Raw genomic sequence first — 19,231 nt, 5'->3', positions numbered from 1 at the left:
ACTTAATCCCTGGGAATAGGAATGGGACTATGGAAAGAAGGGCACTTTTACTTTCCCAATTTGAATAGGCCTAAATAATTTTACTGTATTTTAAAAAGTGAGCATTCATTGGGGTGCCTGGGTGGCTCAGTCAGTTAAGCATCTGACTTCGGCTCAGGTCATGATCTCATGTTTCATGGGTTTGAGCCCCACATTGGGCTCTGTGCTGACAGCTCAGAGCCTGGAGCCTGCTTTGGATTCTGTGTCTCCCCTCTCTGCTCCTCCCCTGCTCACACTCTCTCTCTCTCAAAAATAAATAAACATTAAAAAAAATTTTTTTTAAAGTGAGCATTCATTACATTTGTAAATCTGAAAAAAAATGCTGTATTTTTTTTAACTGCCTGATTCCATGAGATAATACCTAGACTAGGTGCTGAAGATATTTAAAAAACAAATGTATTTCTTTATGTAACACGAGATATAGTGCCCACATCGCTCAGGCTCTGTGCAAAGCTGTGTTTGAATAATCATGGTCCAGAATCCAGAAAGAAATTACAAAGCAGTCCCAACTGATACTGGCATGGGCTCAAAGACAACTAACCTCTCATCCTCCACTCTCCTATAGTTCCTCTTGAGACTTTCTCATTCTTTCTCATGCCTAAATCTTTTTTTTTTTTTAAGATTTTATTTTTAAGTAATCTCAAATTCTTAGCTATAGTCTGGTTGCAGATTTTTTTTTACCTCAATACCTGGGATTCATTGTCTTACCGCTTTGAACAATGAAGAGGTGAACACAAAGTGAGCAGCAGGCAAAAGTTTATTAGAGTGTAAGATGAGAAAGGAAAAATAGTATGAAAGCTCTTTTAACAGAGAGGGGGAAGTGGGGGCATTCTAAAGTGAATGCCGGTGACAATAGACAAGAGTCTTTGTTTTATAAGGTTTTGGCTGCCCCCCCCTTCCCTTCCACCTTGTTTCTTCTCACGTCCTACCCTTATTGGCTTGATAGCTCTAGGTGCGGGGCTGCCCATTACTGATTGGCTTGTTTCCATTGTAGGTGGTCTATGGCCATACTGTTCCATGTGGGTCATTTGTTTTATGGTCTACTTATATTTAGTCAGGTCTTTAGTCAAATTCCTGAAGGGAACCTGAGGGGAAGTAGGGGAAGTTGGTGTCCATTAATTCTTAAGAGGGACCTTATGCCTGAGGGGGTTTGCTGTGGTCTGACACTCCCAGCATTGTTCCAAAATAGGTGTTTTTCTCCACTCAGGGACCTCAGTTCCCAATCTTTCCCTCTCGGCCTACTGAATCCTATCTTTTCCTATCATAGTCCTCCCTGCCTTTTCTCAGTTCTTTACAAATATTTCCTTCTAAGCGTCAAGATTTCCTCTAGCAATTGGTCATACTCTGTGTCTCAAAAGATCCAAGAACCAGACTGGTGAAGATTCTTCTTCAGTTGAGGGTGGGGAACAGCTTGGTGGCATTCACATATCAGTTACACTGATTTCTCCAAATTTAGAATTATGATACTGTTAATTAATAGTTGATTCACATGTATTATAGTTTATCATCCCAACTAGATTGTATTTGGAGAATAGGGGGTGGGGCACTGCTGTCACTATTTTTATTCCTTCCAGTATTAAATTTAACCTGTTGATGTGAACAAGATAATTAGGGGATTCCTTAAAAAAATGCACCAATGCCCAGGGGATGGGGGGGGGGGGGCATCCTCAGTTTGTCCAGGTGTAGCTTGTTTAGAATGCTAATTTTCAGGCTCACTCCCAAAGAATCTTAATTGAGATCTATGTATTTAAGTCATATGGTTTCTTCACAGGTCAGAACATTCTTAGCAACCTTAAAGATTAGGAACTGCACTGCCTCAGAGACTGGACTCACACATAACCCTCCACACTCGTTTAGAGGGCTGTTAACACTGGACTTCGAGCTAGAGAACCCTGCCTTACCACTTCTTCCATTTGGGCACCTTGCTTCATCTCTTCTGGACTGTTGTCTGGTCTCCAGAGTGGGGGTAGTCACATCTGCCACACAGGATCTTACGTGGGGGCACACTGTGGATATAAAGCCCTTATAAAATCTTGTGTATCTGGAGCAATCAGGCCCGGTTCCTGCCCAGCTCGTATGGAAGAGGTTCACTCAGTCCCCAAATGGCCCCCAAATGGCCCCCAAATGACAAAGAGTGATTTCAACTTCAGAGATGTTTTCTCAGAAAGGAAAGAGCTATAAAAGCGGTTGAGTAAGTCTGGACAGCAACTACATCCTTTCTCCCCAACAAAGAAAAATCAGTAATCTACAGTTTCTGGCACCTGAAGCTTAAACTTTGGGGAAACAATGAACTCTGAGCCCAAGCCTTCAGGCAAGTAAAAATCCCGAGGTGGTTATGCCTGTCTGGAGGTCTGCGAGGCACGAAGTGATGGAGAAAGGTGAACCCAGCTGCTCTCTGGGTCACTTGCAACCGGCTCGCTCTCCATACCTAGTACAGCCAAGGGCTGCCGTCGCCATTTTGCAGGGTGGGCAGCGCAGGCTTCTGGCGCTAGGCCGGCCCGCCAGAACCGGGGAGGACGTGGAAGGGTTGGAGGGGGGTAGCGCGCGCTACCAGGAGAAAGCACGCGTGCGCACAGGCGGCGCCGGCGGAGGGGTGGGGCCGGGGTACGAGTGCGCCTGCTCAGTGGGAGCCCGCGAAGTACCTGGAGGAGGTGGGGGGCGAGGTAGAAAGGAGTGGGGTTGAAGAGCGCTTGCGCGGGAGGGCGACCGTCCAGGGAGGGGGGGGCTCCCGAGCACGCGCGCGGAGACGGGACTTGGGAAGCTCTCGCGAGATCTTCACGGTGCTATATATGTGCGCAGGGAGCCCGCGTCCTTTCCCTGGTGTGATTCCGTCCTGCGCGGCTGTTCTGTGGAACAGTAGTCGTTTCTCTCCGTCCGCCTTCTCTCCCACCTAAGTGCGTGCCACCACCTCATGGAAGATTCGATGGACATGGACATGAGCCCCCTGAGGCCCCAGAACTATCTTTTCGGTAAGTGCTGGGGGGTTGGGGCGAGGCCGAGCGGGGCCTGGTGGCTTTGAGGTGGGGGGGCGGGAAACCCACTGAGGCCTGGGCTGGTAGAGAAACCTGGGCTGGTAGAGGGAGGGAAGCGGGCCGCTGGGGCCTTGCAGCCTAAGGGATGGGAGGCCGGGAGGGGAGAACTGAAGCATGAAGCGGTGGAAGGAGGGGCGGCCTGAAGCCTGGGGCGTGAGCGATCCGAGGCCCAGGGCCTGAGGTAACGTAGAACCGGCCTGCCGAGGGGTTGGCTTTGCTTGGAGCACACGGTAGGGCCACGGGCATTATTTTCCCTTGGAGTGTGTGGTTTCGTAGGCTTGTGATTCTTGGCTGGGGTCATTGATGCCGGGTCCCGGCGTCCGGCTGGAGGTTGTGGGGGGTCCGTGGTGTGCGGCAGTGGCTGCTTTTCTGGGGGAAAGGATACCTAGAGCCCGGCGTTGGCCTCAGGCCTGAGGAGTCTGGAGCCCTACAGCGGAGAATTCAGTCCCGGTGCCTCGGCCGCTTACGGGGGGAGGGGAGGCGCGGCCGGGCGTGAGGAGGCCGCAACCGCTGGGAGCACGTGGTTGCCACGTGGTTGGGGGAAGGAGGGGGGTGTGGGCACTACATCCGGGGCTCCCTGGTGTCTTGTCACTCCGGAGCCTGGGATCCTGGGGCTTAATTGAAACTGTTAGGCGGGAAATGTTGGGTGAAGTGGCGAGTAGAGCCAAGATTCTGGAAGTCTTTGTTCGGTGCTTAACATCTACGATGGCAGATCTCAATTACAGAGTACTTTTCCTATCTCATATTGGTAAATGGAAATTAGCCCACTTTGCAGGTGACGATGCTCGTGCTCAGAACTGAAGTGACTCAATGAAGGTTGTACTTGTAGTTAGAGACTAGATAGATCTAAAGCAAGACCCTTGTCTCTATGCGTTATTTGTAAGTATATGTATGTTTATTCTTTTTTTTGGAGGGAAGCTGGTGGAAACAGCCTTCTGTGTGGCATTGAGCAAACAGCCTTTTTGAGAAGATAGGAGATGTGTGTAGGTTTCAGCCTTTTTGAAAAGATAGGAGATGTGTGTAGGTTTCAGTTTGAGTCCATAAGATCTGATACAATTTTGGAATCTTGACCTCCCTTCCCTCCAGAACTCCAGTACCATAGTAGAAAGTGACCAGCTTTGGTTTTTGAATCTTAAGTGAAATTGATTGTCGTAGCCATATCTTTGTCAGTCAGGCTGTGAAATAGTGCAAATTTGGTTACACATTTTTTTTTTAATATACCATGCTGAGATGTGTTAATTGAGATAACATTTAGGCATTTATGTACCCGTAACTGTTAGATGACAATTAAATGGAATCCTATAATTAAAATGTTATTCTGTCGGTACTTGAAACAACTTGCCTATTGATGGAATGGGAGTAGATAACTCCTACATTAAGTAAGGCTCTTTTGACTAGCTGGGGTTTCTGGTCAGTATACGGTATTAACCCTTTCTATTGGAAATATCCTTATGATATAGCTAATCTTAAACATAATTTGAGCATAATTTAATGCATATCATTTCTGTTAACTTCAAGGAAGGGATATTGATCCCTGTGCCAAGTTTTGATCCATGTTTGTAGTTTTTCCCTTGTAAATACAAATTCACGTAGGTGTTTGTGTAACCATTCATTTCTAAATTTGCCACTTGTCCTGTATACTTAGGTAGGTAATTTTTTTTTAAACTGCGATTTTATCAACCTTGTATATTAGACTTAGTTTCAGATACTGGTTTCAGTTTTTACTAAACTTTTGGGCCTGTTTCTACCTAAGAATGTAATAGTGTAGCTGAAAATGAGATAGTATAGTGGGGAAGTAGAATTTATAAAGCCCTGTATGGATGTTATTTGATATTTATAGACACTGTGTTTAAGAAACCCAGGAAGAGATACTTCTGCCTTGCCATCTGGTAGCTAGAATAGTGGAAAATCTGTTCACAAATTAACTGGTTTTTTTTTTGGTTACCCTCACTTAAGTTTCAGAGCTAATTCTTTTTTGTTGTTGCTGTTTTCCCCTTTTCAGGTTGTGAACTAAAGGCTGACAAAGATTATCACTTTAAAGTGGATAATGATGAAAACGAGCACCAGTTATCTTTAAGAACGGTAAGTTAAACTTTTCAAAATAAACTATTTAACCTTTCTTGATTTCAGTCTATTCCTGTTTGTGTGACTTAATAACTTTGTAATAGTATTTTTTATAACTGAGTATTGTATGTATTTGCTTACGTACCTGTGGTGTAAAACTTGGCCTCTTTACCTCTCATTTAGTAATCACGCAAAGTTCTGTCACTACTGTTCAGCTGCCCATATTTATGTACTTTGCTTCTTTGGCTGCATTGTAAAGCCCTTTAAGGCAGTGATAAATGTTTTTGTCCTCTATAGTGACTAGCCTGTAGCCTTTCTGCCTAGCTTGCAGTCAGTGGTCAGTAAACGTTAGGTGATCCATACTGTGGGTAGATGATAACCTATAACAGTGCCATCAAATTTTTAAGCGTTTCAAATTTGAGTATGAGAAATGATTGGCAAGGCCACATAAAACTTGACTGACAACGTTGTGCACAAATTAGTTTTCCATCAGTGGTGATAATGGGTTTATAATTCTGGTTTTTCTTTTTTGCAGACAAATTTTGGGGGAATTTTAAAGTAGAATAACTAAAGTTGAGGTAACTTTTTGTTCACAGGTCAGTTTAGGAGCTGGTGCAAAGGATGAATTGCACATTGTTGAAGCAGAGGCAATGAATTATGAAGGCAGTCCAATTAAAGTCACACTGGCAACTTTGAAAATGTCTGTACAGCCAACGGTAAGGGCACTTAACTGCTGGATTTTTTGTTAAGGTCTAATTCTGTTGTGTTAACGGTAGGTGCCCTTTAGGTTACTACACCAAGGGCATTGGAGAAGGAATTTTCTTTGGTATTTCTAGTAACTGGCTGTGTCTTATGTCACTGTGGGGTTGAATGGTCAACTCTTGAACATAGTGGTTTGCTACCTGTTAGAGGTGAGAAACAGGTTCACTGGTTCATTTGGTTTATGAGTTTCCCTATTTACATTTTTGTAAGTCTGTTATGAACAGGTATTTATACCAAATACTTTTGTTTTCACAATATTTAGTGATTTTTAAAAGTTTTTCCTTTTCAGGTTTCCCTTGGGGGCTTTGAAATAACACCACCTGTGGTCTTACGGTTGAAATGCGGTTCAGGGCCTGTGCATATTAGTGGACAGCACTTAGTAGGTATGTTATGTATTGTGCTGTTTATTCTCTCTTAATGCAGTTAACTTTGTTCCCAATTTGGACTTTGTATTAATAGGTTGAAGTGGAAATAGAGTAACTTAAACTGGAAAAGCCTCTTTTTTTGTTGTTTTTGTTTTTCATTTAAAGCCTAGTAGAGTGCTGGCCTTCAAAGTTGCTTTTTAAAAAAATTTTCGGTTCCCTATTTGCTGTTTTCATAGTTCTTTTTTAATGTTCATTTAAAATTTTTAAATGCTCCTTACTGTATGTTATGCTCTTCTTTCTGAGTTCTTGCTTGTTGGTTGAGTTTTATTCGTAGCTAATAAATAATTTTTTATTTTAGCTGTGGAGGAAGACGCAGAGTCAGAAGATGAAGAGGAAGAGGATGTGAAACTCCTTAGTATATCTGGAAAGCGTTCTGCCCCTGGAAGTGGTAGCAAGGTTCCACAGGTATAGGTGTAAAGATCTCTCTTATTTTGGTCTTTGGTTTGGTGATTAAGATCAGCACTTGTATATGAGTATGTGTGTATATATTTACATATATATATGTATTATTTTTTAAGAAAAAAGTAAAACTTGCTGCCGATGAAGATGATGATGAAGATGACGATGATGACGATGATGATGAAGAGTAAGTGTGTTCTAGAAACTTGATGTAGCTGTATGGGGAGTAGTTTATGAAAGTTATTTACCACAGTCCTCCATGAAATTAAGTAAGAGTTTAATTAAAGAAAGGGTAAATGATCAGTGGTTGTCACTGCATTACGTTAGCTGAGTTGAAGGATACTATTGGGATTAAGAACCTTTAAAATGCAGTGTGGGAGTGCTTCTGTCAGTTAAATGTCCTACTTCCAGCTCAGGTCTTGATCTCACGGTTGGTTCGAGCCCTGCCTCAGGCCCTGTGCTGACAGCTCAGAGCCTGGAGGCTGCTTCAGATTGTGTCTCCCCCTCTCTGCCCCTCCCCTGCTGTTGGCTCTTTTTCTCAGAAACATTAACAAAAAGTTAAAAAAGAAAAGTTGCAGTGTGTTGCAAATTTTCAAGAGTATGCAGCATTTCCCAAACGTGTCCGACTAGATAACTTTTTTTTCTGACGAAGATTTAGTGAACATGTGATTAGGTATGTCTTCCACTGAACAGTTTATGATGAATGGTATGGGTGAAAAGAGAATTTGAATAGCTCCAGCAACATTTGTTTTGTGGGTTGTTATTTAACGAATCCCCCCCCCCCCCCCAAGGATTTTGGCCCTTGGTTCTCTGATTGTTACTGATAAAATTTTTCTAAAAGAGATTAAGATTTTCTTGGAAAGGATTTGATAGGTTTATTAAATTTGGTTAGGCTAAGTAAACAGTTACATGCCCACTAAAGAATAAAATGGTATTTATAATTGGTCTTTCCTATTTCCAGTAATGTCAGTAATTTGTAATAAGTTGAACTTTTAATTGACAGCTTTGTTTTCTGAGTTCCCAGGTTGGTCCATATATATTTATTGAAAACGTAATTCGAATAGAATATAGGAAAGACTGATCAAACATACACTAGTTAATGATCATATCTGGGAGTTAGGTTTTCAGTAACCTCAAGTAGCCAACCTGGTAGTTCTTTAAAAAGCCCTTTGGGCAGGACAGTGAAGGCAGAAAGTAGGAAAAGGCTGAGTTGAATGCTTAACAAAATTCAAAATTACTTGCATATCAAATTTAAAACAATATAGTTGGTACTTTATTGTTAACTGCTTTTGAGTATAGTTATCAGTAAGAATTAAAGTGATATACTCCAAGAGAAATAGGGGAAATGGGCTTAAAACAAATGAGAAATATGGATGGTGTATATGGATGGTGTATATGGATGGTGTATGGTGCTTAGTTATATTTGAGTTTATTTAGTCCTTGATTTCAGGTTACCTTTGTCTAGGTGTACTGTCTATGCACAGTAGCATATTCACTGAGGAGAAAATCTCTTCTAGGAAGAAAGGCTTTCGAGTAGGGACCTGATTGTTACCTTCAATCTGCTTGGGTTTTGAAGGATTTCCTGTCTTTAAAATGGGGATTTTTCCTGATACAACCACAACATAGAGTAGTCTCTGTTCTTCCATGTTCCAAGTTGCCTTTAGGTTTGGTAGTGTGGGAAGAATGAAGTGTGTGTGTATCTGTTAAGGCCCAAGTTAGTTTTCATGGAAGGGAAGAAGGGGTAAAGGGGTGGGTAGTCAGATAACGAATGTATAGGGTAGAGATGGTTAAATAAAACCGCTTATGACAGTGGTTTTATAGAAATCATTGTCATTCTTGTTTCTAGTGTGGGGAGGCACATAAAGGGATTGGGTTCTAAAGCCAAAATTGACAGAATCACTGTTTAAAGGACTGTATCTATGGCTTTGTATGTATTACATGATACTTGACCATTTTAACCTAATTCTGAAAAGATGGGTGTTTCCTTTGGTTGCACATAGATGAAGCTGCTCCTGTTTTAAATTTAGAGATTACGTAGTAAGGAAGAGAAGGAAAGGACTCTTAAAAAAAATTTTTTTTTGAATGTTTATTATTTTTGAAGGAAAGAGAGACAGCGTGAGCAGGGGAGGAGCAGAGAGAAAGGGAGACACAGGATCCAAAGCAGGTTCCAGGCTCTGAGCTGTCAGCACAGAGCCTGACGGGGCTCGAACTCACGAACCGTGAGATCATGACCTGAGCCGAAGTCAGACGCTTAACCGACTGAGCCACCCAGGCGCCTTGAAGAATAATTTTTTGACTAGTATATAATGTTGTTATGTCGTCCGAAATCATTCTATAATCACTTACTTCACCTGGCTCTACTCAACCACTGTTTCTCATTTTTAATAAAATCGGTTATTTTGCATATTTAATATAAATGGAATCATACAATACGTGATTTATGACTGGGTTTTAAAAGAACCATTTACATTGGGGCACCTCGGTGGCTCAGTTGGTTAAGTATCCAACTCTTGATTTTGGCTCAGGTCATTCATGGTCTCATGGTTTGTGTGATCACGCCCTACTTGGGATTCTTTCTCTCTGCCCCTCTCCTGCTTGCGTGTGCATGGTGTCTCTCAAAAAGAAATACACAACTTAAAAAAATTATTTATGTTGAAGCATTCCTAGTACAGTAAAACCTTGGTTTGCAGGCATAATTTATTCCAGAAACATGTTTGTAACCCAAAGCACTCCTAGATCAGTGAATTTCCTCATAAGAAATAGTGGAAACTCAGATGATTCGTCCCACAATGCAAAAATATTCATATGAAAATGATTGTAATACTGGAATAGAATACAAAATAATAAAGAATACAAAACATAAAGAGAATTTAAACTGCACTTGGAAAACCTTCATAGCTGGTGTGAGGGAGACGAGAGGAGGGTTATTGTGTAGGATGACTTTCACTACCAGTAATGGCATCACTGCTATCTATTGGCTCAGTGGAATCTTTTTTACAGTACAGTATTAATAAACTTGTCATGTATTGTATTTAGTTAACTGGCAATAAAGCAGCAGAGGAAAGGGTCTGTATCTGCCGGCAGCCTGACCTAGAATGAAGCAAAGGAGCAAAGGATTGTCCATAGGCGCTTTGAAGTGACAAAAAATACCCTAGTGCCAGTTGTGGGCACCTTCAAACATTTTGAAAAATCACTGATTTCTACCAAACACTGCGGCCTGAGACCAATCATCCGAGCATAGGAGACAATCACCCCCAATCCTACAGAGCGAACCATTGGTTTAGTTGTGAGATATGATGTTTGGTGTCACGTACTATTCTTAACTACAGACATCACTGGTTTATCAAGTTAATTTATTGTAGACATGTTTGCTCGTCTTGTGGAATGCTCACAGAACAAGTTACTCACAATCCAAGGTTTGTGTCTTGATTTTTTTCTAGATTACTGAGTTAAAAGAGGGTTTTTTTTTTTTATTTCTGAGAGAGCGTGGGCATGCAGGGGAGGGGCTGAGAGGGAGAGAGAACACATCTCAGGCAGGTTCCCAGCTGTCAGCACAGAGTCCCATGTGGGGCTGAAACTCAGAACTGTGGGATCATGATCTGAGCTGAACTGACTGAGCCACTTAGGTATCCCAGTGTTAGTTTTCTTTTAATGTTTTGGGACAAGTCCCTTATCAGATACATACAATTCATAAATATTTTCTTCCATTCTTTGGGTTGTCTTTCCACTCTTCAGTGGTATCCTTTGCACAAAAATTTTTTCTTTTAGTTGACAACACAGTGTTATATTAGCTTACATTTTTTTTTAAGGTTTTATGAAGTCCAGTTTGTTAGCTTGTGCTTTTGGTGTCAAACCTAAAAATTTAGACCCTTGGTCCATTTTGAATCAGTTTTTGTACATGGTGTGAGGTAGAGGACTAACTTAAATTCTGCATGTGGATTTCTAGTTTTCCCAGCACTATTTATTAGCCTTTCAACTCTTGAATTTTATTGATATAGGTCTATACTTCTGCTAAAACAACTGTCCTGGTTTGTAGTTCTTGTGGGTTTCTTTTGAAAATACTGAATTCTAACTTTGTTCTTTCTCAAGTTTGTTGTTGGCTGCTCTCGGTTCCTTGAATTTTGATGCAAATTTTAGGATCAATTTCTATAGAGAAGCCAGCAGGGACTCAAGGATTTCGATGAACCTGTAGATTAATAGAGTTGCCACCTCAGTAAAATATTTCTACTGATCTGTGAACGTTAGATATGTTTATTTTAATTTCTTTAAACTATAATCTCCACTTTGTAAAATTTTTATGCCTTTTAATTGTAAAAACATAATTCTCATTTTAACCATTTTTTTTTTAAAGTGTACAGTTCGGGAATGTTATCCATATTCACATTGTTTGACAGGTCTCAAACTCTTGTAGTAATACTGAAAATCTCATGAAATGAAAACAACTCATTTCTGTCTTCAGCCCCTGGCAACCACCATTCTACTTTTGGTTCTATAAAGAGTATAAAGATTACTTTTGATGTGTTATATTAAGTGGGATTGTACAGTATGTTTCTTTTTGTGACTGTCTTATTTCAGTTAATGTCCTCAAGATTTATTCATCTTCAGCACGTGACAGGAATTCATTAAAACAGAATATTCCAAGAATGTAAATTGTGATAACTGTCAAAAAACCTCAAATATTCCATTAAATATATAGAACATTTTAAAAATCTGTTTGACTGTTAATGGACATGTGAGTTGCTTCTACCTCTTGGAAATTGTGAATAATGCTATAATGATGATGAATGGACAAATATCTCTTAAGATCCTGCTTTCAGTTCTTTTTGTCAATTCCAGAAAGTTCAAAATTTCTTAATACCTTGATTTGATTGTCTAAACTTATTGATTCATCGGCTCTTTTATGAAATTGGTTCATAGCCAGTTTCTACATAGGCTTCTTGGTTTATGAGTGCGTTGAATCAGTAATAATGACTCATTTCATTTGTAGTGATGATGATGATGATTTTGATGATGAGGAAGCTGAAGAAAAGGCTCCAGTAAAGAAAGTAAGTAGGATACAATGGTACAGGGTTGGCAGAAGTTGCTAGTAACAAATGATGATAGATAAATTTTTGTGCTCTTCACTTGTAGTTAATGAAAGCTGGCTTGGGAGGAGTTAATGATCTAATACTTTAAAAATTAGCCCATGGGGCGCCTGGGTGGCGCAGTCGGTTAAGCGTCCGACTTCAGCCAGGTCACGATCTCGTGGTCCGTGAGTTCGAGCCCCGCGTCAGGCTCTGGGCTGATGGCTCAGAGCCTGGAGCCTGTTTCTGATTCTGTGTCTCCCTCTCTCTCTGCCCCTCCCCCGTTCATGCTCTGTCTCTCTCTGTCCCAAAAATAAATAAACGTTGAAAAAAAAATTTAACAATTAGCCCTGAGTTGGGGTAGTCTTAAGATTTCCTAGTAGTGGACAGTGATCTACTTTTTTTACCCATGTGGCCTTCTTCCACTTTAAAACTTTGGTCAGAATTTTTTTTTTTTGTTTTTTTTTGTTTTTTTTTTTTTTGTTTTAGCAAACTACTACTTTTATATGGTTTGGGGCAGTTACGTAGGAGGGCATTGATTAAGATTAATTTATAATTGCAGTCTATACGAGATACTCCAGCCAAAAATGCACAAAAATCTAACCAGAATGGAAAAGACTCAAAACCATCAACACCAAGATCAAAAGTGAGTGGCATCATATACCTAAACACAGTCTTTGTTGAAGTAGTTAGGAAAGTTAAAAGTTCTGTGGAAGAAGGTAGTCTGAAATTTGATAGTGCTTGGAGAACACTTGTAATTGATGTCTTAAAGCACTAAAATATGCTTGTTGGTAATCGTTATCCTATATGTATCATTTCTGGCATTCTAGTGGAAGAGAAAGCCAGCACAAAGATTTTATTGTGTTAGAGTTGTCTCCTGTAAGGAATCTTGTTTGTTGAAAGATATTATTTATGGCATAGCAGAGTTTCTCAACCCTGGCTGCATGTTAGAACCTAATAGCAGCTTAAAGGAACCACAATACCTGGTCTTGGAGGTTACTATTTAAAAGCTATGGGAATGGGTATCAGGCATCTAGCTGCATTGACTTGCTTAATTCTTGGAGCCTTATGCTTTCAATTTTGATGGTATCCTTTTTAAGTGTGAATTAATCTGATGTGAAATATAAAAACAAACTCAAACTATTCTATTTTTTAAAGAATGATTTTAAGAATATAATTGTTCAGTCATGAATTAATTTATGATACCTGAATTCTGGTTGTATACATTTTACAAGGAAGGATTGTAAATAATGCTTTTCTTGAACATCCACGTATGTAGGATGGGTTTTAACAGTATACGTAAGTGTATACACTTACAACCTTTCGAAATTCAACTTGTTTTTCAGGGTCAAGAATCTTTCAAAAAACAGGAAAAGACTCCCAAAACACCGAAAGGACCTAGTTCTGTAGAAGACATTAAAGCAAAAATGCAAGCAAGTATAGAAAAAGTGAGTAAAATGATCTTTCCTGAAGAAACTTGATAAAGGTATATTTCCCCCTCTCTTAAACACCATTGTGAAGGCTTGGAACAAGGTTGTTCCTTATTGTTTTTCCTTGATGTATCTGTCCCTTATGTGCTCTTGGTTTTCAGAAGTGTATTACTTGTTATTTACATTCATTTCTAGTCTCAGTGATTTTTTTTTTTTTTTTTTGCGTATTTGAAGTTACATATATATTCTTTCATAAAAGAAATACAAGTCAGTTGATTTTAAGATTTATTTGTCTCTGACTTCGGATGTTAAAGATTCAATGAGAACATTTTCCTTTCTTTTTGTAAGATGCTACAGAACCAGCAGAGGGCGTATGAGTCTTACAAAATTGCAAGCTGCTGGTTGCTTGGTATAGTTAAAAAAAAAACCTCCTAATTTGAGTCCTTTTATTTGCCTTTTACACCAAGGTATTACCAAGTCAATATATGTGGATCTTTGACCAATACGCTTACATTTAGTTACCTTTTGTCTTAAATAGTGGAAACAAGAAATTTGCTCTCATCCTGATGCTTACTTGACCGGAGAACTAAACTTCTTAAACTAGTGAATTTGGACTTGTAGAAAATGGAATGGAATAATCAATTTAAATGTATTCAAACATTTGAGAAAAGCTAGAATTCTGAGAGATATAATATTAGACCCCAGTTTTTGAGAATAAACGCGGATGGTGAGGAAAAGTTGCTCCTTTGCCCATGTTTTTCCTGTGTTTTCTAGGTTCTACCTAGCTTCAGGAGATTTCCTTGTGCAGTGAAGAGTCAGTTGGAAAAATAACATTTAGAAGCAGAACGTATTATGTATTGTTTTTGCTTTAGTAATACTGTAAACCTTTCTAGTCTTCTGGTGTCACTGCTTTATATTTATCCCTTTCACACAGTGCTAAAATGACCTTTTTAGATAACCCTCCCCCCCCCATTTTAATATGGACCTATCTCCTTGGTTTAATTACAGGCGAATTGAACAGTCCTGGGCACTACTGGTAAATTAAGCCCCAAGCTGGGGAGAGAGGAAAAGGAGAGAGAAATGTAGTCCATACTGAGTGTCATCAACAATCCAGACTGAAGTCTTCTATTTTAATCTCAAATCTCCTTTCCTGATTTGCCACCCACCCACGCCCCCTTCCAGGCTGGAAGCAATCTCATTCTTAGTCTCCTAAAGCACTTTCTTTTGGCTGCTGTGATTCAGTGAACATTATACCTTCTATGATTTGTGCATTTGCCTCACCTCTTTGACCATGTTTTAATCACCTTTGTATCTCCTTAGCTGCTCAATAAATATTTGAATGAATCAAATAAGAATGTATGTGGCAAATAATTTGAAAATGGAAATGACAGGTTTATTTTCTAGGTTGTAGAGGCAATTTAAGAATCCCATACCATATTTCTGATCACTTATTTTGTGCTATGATTCCTTTGGCATTCTGAAACCTTGGTCTTTTTAAAACGCATAGATGTTTCAGGTTACAAGAAAAAGTAAAATTTAGTTACCAAAATAAGGAACAAAGACGATATACTTAGTATGTTAAATAAGATAATTCAAAAGTAGAAATGACTGTAAACCACAAGATATTTGCAGTAATTGCAGTCTTTGAAAATATTTGATGAAATATTTTGAAAATAACTTGGTGTTAGTACTGTTGTGATTCATCCCCTATGTCTATAACTGAAGGAGGTGCCAAGTTTTAGAGATCAGTGAAATGTAGGACTAATTTTTCTCCCGTTTGGACTTCATATACCTCTTGAACTGACTTCCAGGTTAGCGTTGTGCTGGACTTAGGTTCTTAGTATGTATTAAGTGATGTTCAGTTTTGATCTCTTTGCGGTACTCAAGGGGTATACATTTGCTTTACGTTTGGTTTGGGGTAGTATATAATAGAGTAGGCAGTCAAGCTGACATATTTGAGTGCCTGAGAATCTGTTGTAGCTCATATTTTATATTTTTAGGGTGGTTGGAGAGAATTTGAAATTTTGACAAACCTATCAATATAGGAGTACTATGAAAGACTCATGTTCTAAATATTGTTGCCTAATAGGTCTTTCTGGGCCTAAAAACTCAGTGTTATTAAAATGAAAGCGTTGAAGGGGCAAGGAACCAATGGTCCATGTAAGAGTATGCATATCTGTGAGGAATTTCATAATATCTCAAAAACAGTGTTCCTATACTTAAATGCAATAATGCTTTTGTCTCCTAGGGTGGTTCTCTTCCCAAAGTGGAAGCCAAGTTCATCAATTATGTGAAGAATTGCTTCCGGATGACTGACCAAGAGGTAACTGAATTTTCAGGAGACCTGACCAAATCCAAATTTTTTATTGTGATTTATTTATGATTATTTTCTTTAAGTGTTGGCTTCTTTTAAAAGGTTCCTAACCACAGACTATTACACTTCAGATTAAGTACATGGAAACTCTTAAGAATTTAGTTGGCAGAGATTGAGAAGATAACTTCTTAGTACATTTTTCTCAGTTTTTATATAGTTGGTAAATTATCTCTTCGTTACTGAGCGCAGTTTTACTCTGTTGGCTAAAGAAATGTGCTGTGGTTTCCTTGCTCCATTTGACTATTTGAGGTAGTCTGGTCTTTTGCTTTTTTGTGTGCTTGGGAAACACATTTTGCTGAAATCGACCTAATGTGTAAAACCAGGAAGCAAGAAGTCAAATTGTAGTTAATACTCAATGTAGTAGCTTGAATCAGATGTTAATTTGTGTTATATATTATTTTGTTAGTAGAAATTGATGCATTTATTTTTATTGTCTTATGGTTGCTGACTCAAATGTAAGGAAAATGTAAAAACAGGTAAGGGTGCTAGGTATCTTGTATATACAGAACATATGCTGTGTTAAATGGTTTTTGTCAGGAATCAATCCCTAAGCCTCCTGTGTCCAACTTTTTTCAGTAAATGAAATTTGTCCTTTTGAGGTAATTTTCTGCAGCAGTAGGTAGCACTTAAATCATTTACATGGCAGCACTATTTTTCTCCAATTTGAAACCCTTTCAATGTTTCAACACTGTTTACTATTACTTTGGAAGTTAGCCTTGATTGATAAGGCTGTGAGATGAAATTCAAGTTTTTACTCTTTTGGTTGCTATTCTGTTTATATATACTTGAACCCCAAAATGCAGGTGAATTCTGTGAGTTTTCTGAATACTGGACATTTGTTAAAAGTCTGTGAAACTGCAGTATACAATTGTCCAGTATTGCAAATAGTGGAAAGATGCATGCACTAACAAGGAAGCCTAAGACGTGATTTCTCCCGCTAGTACCAAAGAAAGTGGTGAAATAAAGTGTGTGATTAAAATTCAAAGAAGATAAAATAATAACCAAAGTTGTAAAGGCTTTCCACAAATGGTATAGTATCAGTCTTGGAGCTAAAGTACCTGAATTCACTGTTACCAGAAGTATTTTCTGACTCTAAAACTGGAAGCATACTGGGCAGGTGCCTGGGTGGCTCAGCCTCTGTTTGAGCATCGGACTCTTGATTTTTGGCTCAGGTCATGATCCAGGGTTGTTGGATAGAGCCCCATGTGGACCTGAGTGTGGAGCCTGCCCCGGATTCATTCTTTCTTTCTCTGCCCCTCTCCCCTCATACACATGTGCTCTCTTCTCTTTCTAAAATTAAAATAAAAAACACAACTGGAAGCATATTTTGAAGTGCCAGGATGAAATTTCTACAGTATTAAAAAGTAGTTTCATTTATTGTTGTAGAGATTATCAAAGCTTAAATGCTTCACGTTTTTATGGCGTGCCTACATATATAAGTAATCACAATGTATAAAATATTGCCATTGCTTGTGTAGTTTTCCTTGCGAAAAAGTTGCTTATGAGGATTTGGCTAGTAAAATCCCTTCCAGATGGGACTTGAGAAATACTAGTAAGTCTTTGTATAAGCTCTTGAATTAAGAGCTAATGAAAACAACTGGAGTTTTTTTGTGGAGAAACCACAGATCAAAGTTTGGTAAATGTTTATTTAAAGGTATTGTTTACTCAAAACTGATTGTACAAAATTGAGTGACCAGGAAGATTTTATGAGACTCTCAACATTTGATATTCATTTCCCTTGCATTTGAAACCCAGTGGCTGTTGAAAAACAGTAGTTGAGAGAATCAATCCTATGTATTTGAAGCACTAAAATCATATTTTGGGAGAAGAGGCTGTAAATGTTCTTAGTGACATTTTTAAAATAGTACATCAAATAAAGGTTACTTTCTTAGTTTGACTGTTTAGCAGGATTATGTAAATTCAGAGATATTCAAAGAACTCACTGACCTGTATTTTATTGTTTTAAAGGAATTTGTTGAATCCTGTAAAGAATTGACAAACATCAAGACTATTTTTTATCTATTTACTTTTTAAAAGGTTTTATTTTGGAGTAATCTCTCTACCCAGTGTAGAGTTTGAACCCACAACCTTGAGATCAAGTCACATGCTACACTGACTGAGCCAGCCAGGCACCCCAGGACTTAAAAGAACATTATTTATGGATAGGAAATGAAATGCGAACTTGAAGTGTATAACAACTATACTTAATCATGACTCATTTGAAGAATAATTCTTTCGCATGGATGTTCATACTAGTATGAGAACAAGTATAGATTTCATGTATTGAAGTAAGGCGTAGAAGTGGAGGGATGCTTTTTTTTTTTTTTTTTTTGTCAGTAGACAACATTAAAATCCTTACATTTAAGTAATGGAAAAGCAGGTGATGCCTTAGAATAGAAGACGGGTGTTTTAAGTGCTTTAACAAATCAGATAAGAACAAGGGCTGAGTAGTTAATCTAGTGTATTTCAAGTACACATAATATTTTCGTATGTGTTCTACAGGCTTAGAACTAAGTATATGTAACTGTGTTAACAGAAATCTTATTTAACTGCATTTTCTGTATTTTTATGTGCTAAGTCTGGCAGCCCTGAGCAGAGGACATAGGCAGCATTGGCCAAACTGGCCTCTCTGCTCTTTCATTTCATTTATGTAAGCTGTTAAATGCATACTAGTACCATTGACTTCGTTTACAAAGATTCATATGACTTTGTCTTTTTTGAAGTATTTGAAAGTAAATTATGTCTGAGTATAAATTCCCTTGCAATCAGTTCTTAATTATCTAGAGTTGAACCTTTTTGGTGGTAGGATGAAAAATAATAGGTATGTTGAACTGTACAAAGAAACATGGTTTAATTTATTGGTGTCTGTGAAGTGTTGTGGTTCTTTTAACCACATTTCTTTTTTTGTTTTCCAGGCTATTCAAGATCTCTGGCAGTGGAGGAAGTCTCTTTAAGAAAATAGTTTAAACAGTTTGTTAAAATTTTCCGTCTTATTTCATTTCTGTAACAGTTGATATCTGGCTGTCCTTTTTATAATGCAGAGTGAGAACTTTCCCTACCGTGTCTGATAAATGTTGTCCAGGTTCCATTGCCAAGAATGTGTTGTCCAAAATGCCTGTTTAGTTTTTAAAGATGGAGCTCCACCCTTTGCTTGGTTTTAAGTATGTATGGAATGTTATGATAGGACATAGTAGTAGTGGTGGTCAGACAAATGGAAATGGTGGGGAGACAAAAATATACATGTGAAATAAACTCAGTATTTTAATAAAGTAGCACTGTTTCTCTTTCTATTATTTACCCTTAAACTTTGTCAAAGAACTAGCTGTACATAGTTAAAAGTATCAGATAACACCTAAAAATCCCCTGAGAAACAGTCCTTGCCCTAAACCCTTTAAATTGTTCCTGCTTCTTAATTTTTCATCGTGAGCATTTAATGCTTCTACTTTCCTACCTCCTGATAATGGTTGATAATTGTGGTCATGCAGGCGTGTTTCCAGATGTTCAGTCAGGCCACCTATCCACGTACCCAGCCTTTTCACTGGTAAAATCTGGCATGTTAAACAGCTTGTAGCAGGCTTTCTTAACTTGGGTTCTTCATCTAAACCAGAACAGAAAATGAATTCGGTTGACCTTTTTCTCAGTT

At 38.7% G+C, this 19,231-nt stretch overlaps 1 protein-coding gene and 1 long non-coding RNA gene across 3 annotated transcripts; one reads left to right on the top strand and one right to left on the bottom strand.

Annotated features, from left to right (window-relative positions):
• Positions 1 to 778: 778 nt before the first annotated feature.
• On the bottom strand, positions 779 to 2,665 carry LOC111561900. Its single transcript, XR_006584204.1, has 3 exons — positions 2,468 to 2,665; positions 1,941 to 2,045; positions 779 to 1,124 (listed from the first exon to the last, which is right to left on the bottom strand). It is a non-coding gene; the product is annotated as an uncharacterized LOC111561900 (long non-coding RNA).
• A 170-nt stretch (positions 2,666 to 2,835) lies between these two features.
• NPM1 (nucleophosmin 1) lies at positions 2,836 to 18,860 on the top strand. Of its 2 annotated transcripts, XM_003981277.4 has the most exons (11): positions 2,836 to 3,008; positions 5,074 to 5,153; positions 5,732 to 5,851; positions 6,187 to 6,280; positions 6,621 to 6,727; positions 6,841 to 6,908; positions 11,709 to 11,766; positions 12,347 to 12,430; positions 13,131 to 13,232; positions 15,463 to 15,537; positions 18,504 to 18,860. In XM_003981277.4, the coding sequence occupies exons 1-11, from the start codon at positions 2,951 to 2,953 to the stop codon at positions 18,540 to 18,542; spliced, it is 885 nt and encodes a 294-aa protein (XP_003981326.3). In that variant the 5' UTR covers positions 2,836 to 2,950; the 3' UTR covers positions 18,543 to 18,860. The 2 variants fall into 2 exon arrangements, with proteins under 2 accessions (XP_003981326.3, XP_023115418.1); XM_023259650.2 differs by lacking the exons at positions 15,463 to 15,537; positions 18,504 to 18,860 and adding an exon at positions 14,223 to 14,566.
• Positions 18,861 to 19,231: the final 371 nt, after the last annotated feature.

The sequence above is a fragment of the Felis catus genome, chromosome A1, assembly GCF_018350175.1.
Source record: "Felis catus isolate Fca126 chromosome A1, F.catus_Fca126_mat1.0, whole genome shotgun sequence".
Lineage (NCBI taxonomy): Eukaryota > Metazoa > Chordata > Mammalia > Carnivora > Felidae > Felis > Felis catus.
The sequence above is the reverse complement of the archived record's forward strand: the minus strand, read 5'-3'. Positions and strand labels throughout refer to the sequence as shown.

What these genes read in the sequence shown, in the direction of transcription:
- NPM1 (XM_003981277.4), top strand. Translation starts at nt 2,951, where the DNA reads ATGGAAGATTCGATGGACATGGACATGAGCCCCCTGAGGCCCCAGAAC. An exon ending in GATGACGATGATGATGAAGA is followed by an intron (nt 6,909 to 11,708) that starts GTAAGTGTGTTC and finishes TTTCATTTGTAG; the next exon opens with TGATGATGATGATGATTTTG. An exon ending in TGCAAGCAAGTATAGAAAAA is followed by an intron (nt 13,233 to 15,462) that starts GTGAGTAAAATG and finishes TTTGTCTCCTAG; the next exon opens with GGTGGTTCTCTTCCCAAAGT.